At 35.5% G+C, this 13678-nt stretch overlaps 1 protein-coding gene across 1 annotated transcript in view; it reads left to right on the forward strand.

Moving 5' to 3' along the window:
* CFTR (CF transmembrane conductance regulator) overlaps positions 1-13678 on the forward strand; it is a gene marked incomplete at its 5' end in the record, with an annotated part of 147980 nt that overhangs the window by 114115 nt on the left and 20187 nt on the right. Inside the window, 2 exons of the mRNA XM_049778966.1 lie at positions 1889-2140; positions 12293-12448. Of these exons, the coding sequence (XP_049634923.1) occupies positions 1889-2140; positions 12293-12448 (408 nt within the window). The remainder of the gene's footprint in view (positions 1-1888; positions 2141-12292; positions 12449-13678) is intronic.

Genomic DNA, 13678 nt, shown 5'->3' on the forward strand with positions numbered 1-13678 from the left:
GTGGCTACCATCTTTGCCCAGAAACTATGCTGAGTCCTTCATGCTTAGACTTTTAAAGATGAAAATCAATAATTGTATGACAAATATTCAAGCTAATAGTCAATTCTAATACCTTTTTAAAAGACTGGATAAGCCAGAGTTGATTGACTTTCTTTGCTCTGGTTTTGAGAAATTTCCTCTGAGAAATGGTTGTAAATTGGAGAGCCCTGTGAAGTTCAAGAGAAATCAGTAATTCCTGAGTTTATCTGACCACATCATCTATTCAGAGTGGCTACAAAACTGACCTTCCTGCAGCTGTCTGTACTAGTTCCCTTCTTGCCCCCTTAGAAAATATTCTAACTTATTTAATTGAACAAATTCTTAAATGCTGTGGATGAGTGCCCATAGTTAAGATGAACTTGTTCTTGGTCAGGGATGTTTGAGCATGCTTTGGGTAAGTATGCTAAGTTGTCTTGAGGTTGCAGGAAGCAAGATTAGGAAAACTGATACATTAAAAAAGCTATTTTCTAAATTTTTGGCCATGTTCCATTTGCCACGTTCTTAATTCATCTTCACTAATGAGCCTCACAATGAAATGTGTACTTTGCAGTGCTCAAACACTCTTCCTTACACCTCAAAAATTTGTGCTGTGACCAAAGTGTAGTTTTGAATTTGTATGTTTTCCAAAAACAATTTTGAGGGTTTGAATAGCAACTCTTAAATGTTTTATTGATTGTTTAAAAGTATTAATTTGTAGAAAATCTTTTGTTACGGGGCCGGAGAGCTAGCATGGAGGTAAGGCGTTTGCCTTGCATGCAGGACGACGATGGTTCGAATCCCGCCAACCCATATGGTCCCCTGAGCCTGCTAGGAGTGATTTCTGAGTCTAGAGACAGGAGCAGCCCCTGAGCGCTGCCAGGTGTGACCCAGAAACCAAAAACCAAAACCAAAAACAAAAAACTTTTGTTATCTTGTATTATCTTTTCTGGCTTGGTAAAGCATTTATCACAGAGCAGGTTAAATTTTTTTCACAAAATTTACATACAAAATATTGATCATCTCGGGCTGGAGATACATCACAGCAGGTAGGGTGTTGCCTTGCACTCGGCTGACCTGGGTTTGATTCCTGGCATTTTATATGGTCCCCCAGCCTCCCAGGAGCCATTTCTGAGTGTAGAGCCAGAATAACCTCTGAGCTCCACTGGGTGTGACCCAATCCCCTCAAAATTGATTTTTTCTCAACTTTATTGTATCATATTAAGCTACAGTTCTATATTTTTTGCAATCATTTTGTGGTCATGATTTTATTTTATTTAGGATAAATGCAAGAAGATATTTAAGTGACATTTGAGCTATTTCTCTGATTATCATCTCAGTGGTCATTACAATTCCTTTGTGTCTTCTGAATCTAGCAGCTCTCTGTTAAAATTAGTATTATATTACTTAAGTAATATACTTTATATAATATACTTTAACTTGGCATTAATAAAAAATGAAATAAAGTTGTTCATAATTTGGAATTTAAGATATTACTTGGGGGATTAATACTAACTCTGATTTTTACTTACCCTAGAGTTACTAAAATAGATGTAAGCCTTGGCCAATTCACTTCCATAACAGTGGGTTTGCTTTAAAAGGATTCTCTTTTTTGAATTTTGAACAGTAACTGGAGATAATTTTCAAGATATTTGCAAAATAAAGAGAACTAAAACATGGGATTACTGGATAGAAACATAAACTTCACAGAACATTCTTTCTCAGTGGTGTGTGAAATCAAGCAGTAAAATTAGATGAACTTAAATGCAACTTTTAATATTCAATTAAAGATCAACATATATACTTATGATTTATGTACATACCAGTATGAAAAAACCAAAAAAATAAAAATAGATTATTGTTTTTATTTTAGATGCGATCTGTGAGCCGAATCTTCAAATTTATTGATATGCCAATGGAAGAAGGTAAGCCTACCAAGGCAATCAAAACATCTCAAAATGGTCTACTCTCAGAAGTTACAATTATTGAGAATCAACATGCGAAGAAAGATGACATCTGGCCCTCTGGGGGAGAAATGACCATCAAAGACCTTACTGCAAAATACATAGATGGAGGGAATGCCATATTAGAGAATATTTCCTTCTCTATAAGCCCTGGTCAGAGGGTGAGTCTTAAATGTTCTAAGCTTTGTTAGTCATTCGTCATTTGTTTGTCATTAAGAGACTCTCAGTGGTCTAGAATCTAAAACACTATTATTATAAAAAAGACCAATATTGTACACACATATTTCTGTTATTACCATATTTTTCACTCTATAAGATGCACTTAATCATAAGACATACATAGTTTTTAGATGCTCTCCTACCCTGCACTCAGGCTTCAGCTCCAGGTGGCATTTGCTCCATAAGACACCTCTTTTTTGGAGGAGGAGGAGTGCATCAAATGGTACAAAACTATGGTATATGGAGTTATTCTTTTTATTCATATAGATTTAGTTTGCCAAAGCTTAAATCTCTCACTTCTACATATTATTCCACATAATTACATATCATATATACATATATATAATTCTGTGTAATTGATCTCTAGGTGGATTAATATGAAGCTATTAACTAGGAATCTTGGGAGGAAGTTCAGGATCTGAATTTTTTGTCCCCTTTTTTTTTGTATTTCATTAAAATACCTTGATTACAAACATGAATGTGGTTAGATTTCAGTCATGTAAAGAACCCCCCCCCCCCAATTAGGCGGCCAGAAAGATAGCACAGCGGCATTTGCCTTGCAAGCAGCCAATCCAGGACCTAAGGGGGGTTGGTTGGTTTGAATCCTGGTGTCCCATATGGTCCCATATGGTCCCTGTGCCTGCCAGGAGCTATTTCTTTTGGGGCCGGTGAGGTGGCGCTAGAGGTAAGGTGTCTGCCTTGCAAGCGCTAGCCAAGGAAGGACCGCGGTTCGATCCCCCGGCCCAAGCCAGGGGCAGTTTCTAAGCGCTTAGCCAGGAGTAATCTCTGAGCATCAAACGGGTGTGACCCGAAAAAAAACAAACAAAAAACCAAAAAGAATACCCCCCATCACCAGTGCAACATTCCCAACACCAGTGTCCCGAATTTCCCTCCTCCCCACCCCACCCCTGCTTGTATTCTAGACAGGCTTTCTATTTCCCTTAGGTACTGTATGCCCCATCCCCACCAGCCCACCAGCATTGATGGGGTTATGCCCTGGAGGCCTCCAGTACTGCTGACCCAAGCATCATTGCTTTACCCAGGGGGCCAAATATTTCTGGGTGTATTCATAGTGCATCAGATTATCTGCTGCCCTGCTCACCCCAAACCCTGTTTTATTAAAAAAGAAGTAAAGCAAGCCAATTAAAACTAAGACAATCAAAAGAATTAAACCATAAAGTAAACAAAGCTTATAACACTTGAGATTTTTCATTGTGAAACTCCCATTTGAGATGACTGAGATGCAGTTGATTATAGCCTTTTTTCATTTCTTCTTAATATATATATACATATACATATATATGTGTGTGTATATTTTAATTGAATCACTATGAGATACAGTTACAATGTTGTTCATATTTAAATTTCAGTATTACAGTGTCCAGCACCTATCCCTTCACCAGAGCACATTTCCCACCACGAATATCCCCAGTTTCTCTCCCACCCTCCACCATGCCTGCCTCTATGGCAGGCATCTCTCTCTCTCTCTCTCTCTCTCTCTCTCTCTCTCTCTCTCTCTCTCTCTCATTCTCTGTGTGTTCCACTCTTTCAGTCTTCTCTATATGTCCCACTCTCTCTTTCAGTCTTACTCCCTACTTTTATTTACTTTTAGACTGTGGTTTGCAATATTGTTACCGATGAGGTATCATATATATCAATTTACCTACTTTCAGCACCCAGTTCTTGTTCAGGGTGATCATTTCCAGTTATCATTGTCATAGTGGTCTCTTCTCTGCCTTAACTACATTCTGTCATTCTTTGTGGCAAGCTTCTAATTATTCATTCTATGATCCCCCTGGCCCTCATCTCTGTTGTCTCTGTACATATTATCATACAATCGTTTTTATATATATTCAGAAAATGAATGTCTTTATTATATGTCTTTCTTCCTCTGACTTATTTTATTTAGCATAATACTTTCCATATTCATCCATGTATAAGCAAATTTCATGACTTTATTTTGTTTCTAACAGCTGCATAGTAGTCTATTGTATAGATATACCACAGTTTCTTTATCTACTCATCTTTTCTAGGACATTTGAGTTGTTTACAGATTCTGCTTATTATGAATAGTTCTGCAATATATAATAGAAGTGTAGATGTCTTTTCTGAATTGTGTTTTTGTGTCCCTAGGGTATATTCCCAGGAGTGGCATTACTGGGTCATATGGAAATTAAATTTATACAGCCAAGAGTAATCTCTGAGCACTGCCAGCTGTGACCCAAAAATTAAAAAATAAAACTACAACACAAACATCTCAAATACTCTAATTCTGAAATTATTTCAGAGAAGGGGACTGTCATTCATTCTCTAATATTTCATGCTCTATAAATGTTGGTTTTTATTGTCTTTCAATCTCTGATTTTAGACAATCTGTTAATCTTTTTTTTTTTTTTCAGTAAGAGAGAATAGGTAGTTTTCATGAAAGCTAAAGTAAAAACATTACTTCATTGGCCTGGAAGCTAGCTTCAATGAAAGAGCTCATAGTTAACTTGACTTGAGTTCAATTCTAGGCACTGTTATGCCCACACCCTTTAGAGCATTGCTAGGGGTATTTCACTCCCTTTTTTAAAAAAAATATTTGGGGATTGTATTGAGCTGTACTAGTTCTACAGTGAGAGATCATTCCTGGAAATATCTCATCTTTCTGCTCAGAATGAGATTATTTTTCCTTTTAAAGAAAAAGGTTTTTCCTATGTGAAATCCCTCCCCTTTGGTCATCAGAACACTTGTCCAGTTGTGCTCAGGGCTTTCTCTTGTATCTGCACTCTGGGATCACTCTTGGCAGTGTTAAGGGGAGCATATGCAGTACTGAAGGTTGAACTTTGGTGGGCTGCATACAAGACTTGCATCTTACCTTTTGTCCTATCTTTCAAATCTAAAAATTTTGTACTGAATTTTCCTCTCTTATTAAGGAAATGTTTGTTCATATTTTTATATCATATTTCTGATAAAATTTTTATTTTATTATTGAACTTGGAAAGACTGTTATGCTTTGAAATGGTCAAATCAATCATTTTCTTTCACTTCTGCCTTGCACTGGAAAAATCACAAGAATTCTCTTTTACTTTACACATAGGTATCTAAGGGTTTATATCTGGGATCACCAGGATGGATGCTAAAAAGCATTGCTAATAGGTAATGAACATATAATCAAATAGGTTAATATAAGACCAAGTGAGAAAGACTTGGTAAATTAATCTTTTTTCTTCATTGTGATAACTTCCCAAACCTTGTTTCACTGATGTTCACTTGGCTACTCAATTTAGTTCACTCAATTTCTATATTGTCAAGATTTTCACTGAATTCATTTTGTGCATAATTTCTCTGAGGGGTAATTACCAGACATTCTGAATGAGAAAGATATAATATGTTCAGACATTTTTTTTCTTTTTTAAACATTATTTGAACACTGGGGTTTATAAAGTTGTTCACAATACAGTTGTAAATTGCTGCCAGGTGAATGGAACTGGAAGGTATAAAGCTGACTGATGTTAGTCAGAAAAAGAGATACAGATATAGAAAGATATTTCTCACATGTGGTATTTAAAGGCACATAGTAGGGGAAAAACAAATGTTCAAATGCAACAGAACCTGAAAACTGATCTTCAATAGGAAGCATACTATGAGGCAAGGAATTAGGATAAGGGTTGAGGAGACTCTGGGAAAATGGTGTAAGGTATAATGCTGGAATGTTTTATTTACGAAATCCTACCATTAACAGTTTTATAAAGTGTGGTGTCTGAAATAAAGAAGAGAAAGAAATAAAAAATAAAGAAAAATTAAAGTAAAAGAAAAGAACATGAAAGGAAAGAAAGGAAACGAAAAGAAAAGAAAACACCCCGCTCAGGAGAGGCTTTAGAAATAGAGGAATAAGGGTGAATATCTAACTGCAAAGAGTTAGAGACTTCAGTATGTGACTACTGACATGAGTTGTTTTAGTTATAGAAAACCGTAGTTGGTGGTGGGAAAGAAAGCAAGAACATCTTTCTAAGGGGATGGCTATAAGGGCAGAATTTTCTTTATCCAGGTTTGAATTATTTTAAGTGAGGAAGGAGGGAAATAGAGAACCATAGAACAAGGAGTTAAGGAAATGAGGATAATTTCTTAAACTTATACCCAAGTTAACCCATTTGAAGATGCTAACGTAAGCTGTATTGTTGTTGTGGCTTCAGATTTCCCTTGTACACTGCTGGTATGTAGTAAAACAACTGATGTTTGGTACATTAACCTCGTATCCTGCGACCTTATTATAATCATTTATTAGTTCCAGCAGTTTTGTTGATTATTTCTTTAGATTTTCTACATTTATGATAATGCCATTTGTGAACAAAGGCCATTTTATTTCTTCCTTCCTTCTCAGTATGTCTATTGTATCCTTTTCTTGCTTTTTTTGCAATATACAATTCCCAGTACATTGTGAAAAGGGGTCGAAAGAGTATGTTCTTGCCTCACTTCTGCTTAAGCTTAGCAGGGAAGTTTTGAATTTCTGGAGTCTGTATCCTCTATTCCTAATGTTAGAGAGTTTGAACAAAAATTGCATTTGAGTTTTGTTAAAATGTTCTGCACTTCCTGACATTAGCATGTAATTCTTATTCTTTTTATTTGCTTATTTATTCTTGATAAATGAATTCTAGACCAGAGAGAATTAATTAAACTCAGGTTTGATACCCAGACTCATGTTTTGCCCTGAACACTTTAGAGAGCAATTCTTGAGCCTAGAACTAGGAATAGTACAACTAGGGAGACCAAAACCAAGCCCAAATCCAAATGAGTAAGTGGATTTTCAGATGTTACACTGATCTGGAATATCTAGTATAAATATCATTTACAGTGTATGATTTTTCTTTAGATAATTTTGGAATTTATTTGCTGATGCTGTTTAGAATTTTCATATTCAGATTCATGGGAAATACTGATCTGTGACATCTCTGTCAAGTTTGATGTCATTTAATGTTGGAACCATAGAATGTTAGAAAAAAAGGGGGCCGGTGAGGTGGCGCTAGAGGTAAGGTGTCTGCCTTGCAAGTGCTAGCCAAGGAAGGACCATGGTTTGATCCCCCGGCGTCCCATATGGTCCCCCCAAGCCAGGGGCGATTTCTGGGCACTTAGCCAGGAGTAACCCCTGAGCATCAAACGGGTGTGGCCAAAACAAACAAACAAAAATAAAAAAAACAAAAAAAAGAACAAAATTTATCAGTCCATCTATCTTAACCTAATGCCTTCTTTTTATAAAGATTAAAATTTTTGGTTCAGTATCTTTAAAAATGTATGCTAATTCAGATAGCCTACTTACTGTGTAAAAATTTAGACACATTATATCTTTAAATTAATTTTATCTGCATTATCAAAATAGTGGTCATATAATTATTTATTTTTATTTTCTTAATAAAGGATAATTATAGTATTATATTTTACATATAGTATTATATGTTTATATATTTATTATATTATTTTATTACATATTTTACACATAATATTATACATTATATACATGAATACATTTTATATTCTGACATTATTTCTCCTATTTTTCATTTTCCATTTTCTTTGGTCTTATGGGTCATAAACAGTGGTTTTCGGGCTTGTTCTGTCTCTGTGTATAGTTATCTCTTCTGGCAGCACACAGAAGACCATATGCAGTTTCAGGACCCAATGAGGGTCAGCTTCATGTAAAGCCAGCGTTTAACTTCTGTGCTATCTCTCCAGCTTCTCTTAGTTCTAAATAATTTATATCAATATTTCTTATTTTTAAGCCCATCTACAAGCTAATCCATGTCATTCATCTTTTCAAGGAATTAATTTTTTTGGTTTTCATTGATTTTCTTTTCTTCAACAATTGTCTGCATCTGTTTTCAATTTAATTAATTGATTCTGTACTGATTTTTAATTAGTTTCTTGTTCTTCATTGAATTTAGTCTCTGATAGTTTTTTGACATTTAGGTTGTTTGATTTCAGATTTTTTTTACATTGAATACTATAAATTTTGTTCTGTACTCCTTTCATTGTCACCATATATTTTAAGAAATTAGATAATTCTCTAGTTATCTGAAGTATTCTTAGATGTTACTTGAATTTGTTTTTGACTCATGTGCTTTTTCATCTCCAAGCAGATGGAGATTTTTCAGCTCTCTTGCAGCTACTGATGTTTTCTGTTTGTTGAAATTCACTGAGCAGAGACCACGTGTGGTATAATTTATCTTCTCTGGGTCTTCTTTTAAAAGGTTACAGTCCTGTTAGGGATCTACCCTAATGACCCAATCATTTCCTATTACCATCATATTGTGAGTTAAGGCTAACCATTAGAACGGGAATATAGGGAAATATGCAGACTCAGCAACACATCATGGAGAAATGATGGAAAGGTCAATGTTCTATATAAAATTTTTTTCATTATATTTAAGATTTTGTACATATCATTTACTTTAAGTAAAATGAGCCCTACTACTTTATTTGCTCCTATTATACCTTGACATAAAAAAGCCTCTGTTTTATTTTATTTGGGGGATGCTCTTCCAAGTAGTGCTCTGGGGACCCATGGAGCACTCCCAGCAAGACTTGACTAACCGGATGAATGATTTAGGGCTAAGACCTGATTACATGGTGCCATGCAGCCCCAATGGGCCTATAGCCACAGGGCCACTCATGGTTCTTGGAGACTTCCAAGGTGGCATCTGTTGAGATCTTCAAGGACTATACACCTGGAATATCTGGAAGGCTGTGTGGTGCTTGAATCAATCTTCGTTATCTACCCATTCCTAGTTTTTATTTTTATTTCATGAGAAATATAGAAGTATTTCACAGGTTTCTTCCTTCCTTCCTTCCTTCCTTCCTTCCTTCCTTCCTTCCTTCCTTCCTTCCTTCCTTCCTTCCTTCCTTCCTTCCTCCTTCCTTCCTCCTTCCTTCCTTCCTTCCTTCCTTCCTCCTTCCTTCCTTCCTTTCTTCCTTTCTCCTTCCTCCCTTCCTTCTTCCCTCCCTCTCTCCCTCTCTCCCTCTCTCCCTCTCTCCCTCTCTCCCTTCCTTCCTTCCTTCCTTCCTTCCTTCCTTCCTTCCTTCCTTCCTTCCTTCCTTCCTTCCTTCTTTCCTTCCTTCCTTCCTTCCTTCCCCCTTCCTTCTTCCCTCCCTCCCTCCCTCCCTCCCTCCCTCCCTCCCTCCCTCCCTCCCTCCCTCCCTCCCTTCCTTCCTTCCTTCCTTCCTTCCTTCCTTCCTTCCTTCCTTCCTTCCTTCCTTCCTTCCTTCCTTCCTTCCTTCCTTCCTTCCTTCCTTCCTTCCTTCCTCTTTTGGTTTTTGGGTCACAACCAATGATGTTCAGGGGTTACTCCTGGCTATGCACTCAGAAATTGCTCCCGGCTTGGGGGACCATATGGGACACCAGAGGATCTAACCGTGGTCCATGCAAGGCAAACGTCTTACCGCTGTGCCACTGCTCCGGCCCCATCAATTAGTTTTTTCTTAAAAGCTTTAATAGTGTATGCATATGTTTTAATACAGATCACTTTCTTAAAAATGAAATATTTTCCATGCTATTCTTTTATTTTTTCTCTTAAAATGCAAAGTAGATTGAGAGATTAATTTGGAGCCAGGTCTTTACTGATAAACATGTAGTGATAAACATCAAAATGCTGCAGATGATATATAATATGATATGATTTATTATATCTCACAGGACACTCCAGTGATATAAAATATAATATATTATGATATAAAAACTAATTTCTTATATACATAATCTGTTTTTGGCTGAATTGCTTATCTTCATTTGTATGACTTATGCCATTTATATATTCTTTAATATTCTTGTATATCCTGTATATACCATTTGTATATTCTTTAAAATACTGAGTAGTATTAAGAGCTCAGATCATAACATTGTAAATGCCTAAATTTCTTATTGATTTTTTTTGTCTTTTTGATTTGTTAACAGGGCATTCCATACTAATGGAAATTAGTGTGAAGTAGCTGCATTACTTAGTAATTTAAATCTGGTTAATAAAAACATCCTCAGCAACTATTCTTTACTAAGAAACAGGAGTGTAACAAAATATAAAAGTTTATAAAATGGGCAATAATTTTTTCACTTTGCATATTGATTTATGTAAGCCACAGAGAGAGGAATAATAATTATAGCATGTTTCATTCTGCTGCATCATTAAAGTGGTGAATAAGACACTTATAAGAATGTACTGAAAGTGTTCTACTCATGGTACAATGTGATTACAGTTAGTACTAAACTCAACACTGTTAACATAAAATTTTGATTTATCTTGATCCAAAAGTCTTAGAGAGGAAGTGCATTGAAGTTACTAGAAACAGTGACTTGGAATTAGGATTTAACTTAAAAGCTTATTTACAGGAAGTGCTCTGGCCTTATTCAACAGATCACTGAGAAACCTGGAAAAACAAATTCCGGGAAAGAATTATTACATGACAATTATATGAACAAGAAAAGACTTCATTAATTACCAATCAATAAGTTTCCTCCCTATTAAAAAATGTGTAAAACATTTGCATGACCAGCAGTTCAGTGATATAAAGAAATCAGAGCAATAGATAAAAACTTTAAAAATAAAAAGGCTTAAAAATTGCCTTTCAATCCAATCTTACTGTACTATAAAAATTGGAAATATTAAAAATTTCAGTGTTTTCTTTTTGTTTTTGTTTTTGGGCAACACCCAGCGGTGCTCAGGGGTTACTCCTGGCTGTCTGCTCAGAAATAGCTCCTGGCAGGCACGGGGGACCATATGGAACACCGGGATTCGAACCAACCACCTTTGGTCCTGGATCGGCTGCTTGCAAGGCAAATGGCGCTGTGCTATCTCTCCGGGCCCCAGTGTTTTCTTCTTAAGGAAGGGAAAGACCATAATATATTTCTTATGTCAACTTTAGCTAAGATCTATAATCATTTTGACTTTAGGGACTTAATCCCTTTACCTCATTTATATGTTTAAATTAATAATAAAAAATTTACTGCTGTTTGAAAACTCACAATATATGGTGAATATATTTGTGAAGCTTAAAATGACTCAAAAATCAAAGTAAGCATATGAGATTCTAGAAGATTTTAAAGTTAGGAGTTCATTTGAAAATCAGTCAAAAAATAAGATTATTTATGTATACTTTCTTATTTCTCGCCTCTCTTTTGATCACCCAGAGGTGCTATCCAATACATCAAACTAACTATCCATTCATCTGTTCTTCTGTTTATTTGTTTCCCAGTTTATCCAAATAAATACGGTATTTATTGAATACTTACTAAATTATTATTATACTTATTGAATTTATTTTTATTTTATTTATATTTATTTATTATATTTATTGAATAAGACCATTAGCTTGGTTCTACTGTAAAAATAAAAGACCAAATAAAATAAAACAAAAGGCCAAACATAAAAGAGAATAGGAATCATGTAAGAGATGGAAAATAAATGCTGACATAATTCACTAACTTCTCAGCAGCTTTTTGGTTTTCAGGTACTGTAAAACTATTTCATTGTAAGCACCTTATTTCCAGGGTTGAATATAAATAGCACAAAAACTCAGAACTGGGGTTTCTTGTTAATCCTTTATAACTCCTATCTCCCCACCCCAATCCTTTGCAATCAATGGTGTTCTTTTACTTCCATGCTACACTTTCTGTCTAGGGTTTAGGTAACAAGTTTTTTCTCCTATTATCTTTTTATGCTTTCTCCAATTATTTTTCCTGTCAATCATGGTGGATATAAGAATTTGATATGGCCATTCTTCATGTGTTTATTCACTGAGGAAGAGATGGTGAAATAGCATGCTTGTGCAATATATTTTTGAAAACCTTTTTGCTACTAGACCTGAATATGACCTTGATTCATTTATTAAAGACTGAATATAAATGATAGGCATATTTCAGGTGCTTTTAAGGCTCATAGTCATATTTAAAATTAGTGTCAGCCCCCCAAAAAAGAGGAAGACAAAATTATGAAAAAACAAAAACAAAAAGAAAAGCAAAACACATTTAAAAAATAAATAATTTCAGCAACATATTTTAAAATGTAATGGCAGATTACATTTACAGTGTTTTGTCTTTATGTCACAAAATTGACATCTCTTTTATGTTCTAGGTGGGTCTTTTGGGAAGAACTGGGTCAGGAAAAAGTACTTTGTTATCAGCTCTTTTGAGACTGCTGAATACTGAAGGAGAAATTGAAATAGATGGTGTGTCTTGGGATTCCATAACTTTACAACAGTGGAGAAAAGCCTTTGGAGTCATACCACAGGTAAGCTAAAAGTACTTATAGAAAAAGTGACCGGATAAAATTGTACCATTAATTGAATATTTGTACTCAAGAATCTATATTTCCTAGTAAAATATATCAATATTTATTGCTGTCTTTCTTCTTCAATAAAGTGTCATTTGTTTGTTCGTCAGCCACAACTGGCAATGTTCAAATGCTTACTTCTGGTTCTACACTTTGGGTCTCCTCTTGAGCACTTGGTTGGGGGCATATGAAGCACAAGGGATTGAATTGGAGATCATCACTTGCAAAGCAAGAATCTTACATCCTGTACCATTCCTCTAATACTATGCAATCTAGGTCTTACTTACAGGAGAAAGCCTGGGAGTGCTAAGGGGTTATTCCTGACTCTGTGCTCGGGGTGCTTTGGAGGACCATATGGCATACCCAGGGTTTGATCTTGGGTTGACCACTTGCAAGACAAGATCCCTGCCACTGTACTATCTCTCTGGATTTATGTAATATATTTTTGAGTCACACCCGGTGATGCTCAGAGGTTACTCCTGGCTCTGCACTCAGAAATCGCTCCTGACTCTGGGGACATATGGGACGCCAGGGATCCAACCGTGGTCCGCCCTGGGTCAGCCGTGTCAAGGCAAATGCCCTAACGCTGCATCATCGCTCTAGCCCCTATGCAATCTTTTTATAGGGGGGAAATCTCTCTAAAATTTTAAAATACCCTAAAGTACAATTATTAAAATATAAGTACTTTTGATAGCCTTTCCCCTTAGATAAAATCTGCTTATAACTTATTTTTTTGTTTGAGTTCTTTAGTGTGAACTCCATATTAGCAATGACAACAGATTAGGAAATTCTTTGAAAGATACAAAAGATGCTGTTGAAAAAACAAATACTTGGAAACATGAGTTAGTGAAATTGAAAATAGAAAGTGCAATGGTTGTTTTTTGTTCTTTGGTAGATTGCACCATGTCAGACTAATTTGCAGCTATTTAATTTCTAAATGTCATTCTTTGATTCAGATCACAAAAGATCTCTAGCCTTGCTAGCTAAGTAACACTCTCTGAGTTATTGTGCAAGAATATTTCTTATATATGAAAATATATATAAATACCAAGGAATATCTTTACAGGAAACAAATTTAAAATGAATATGCTTATTTCTCTTGAAATTTTTCCTCATCTCTATGTATTTTTACTGATTTCATTATCACATTGTTCCCTTTGTATAAAAGGAACTAAATTATCCCACTAT

Source organism: Suncus etruscus, chromosome 1 (assembly GCF_024139225.1).
Source record: "Suncus etruscus isolate mSunEtr1 chromosome 1, mSunEtr1.pri.cur, whole genome shotgun sequence".
In the NCBI taxonomy this organism is placed as follows: Eukaryota; Metazoa; Chordata; class Mammalia; order Eulipotyphla; family Soricidae; genus Suncus; species Suncus etruscus.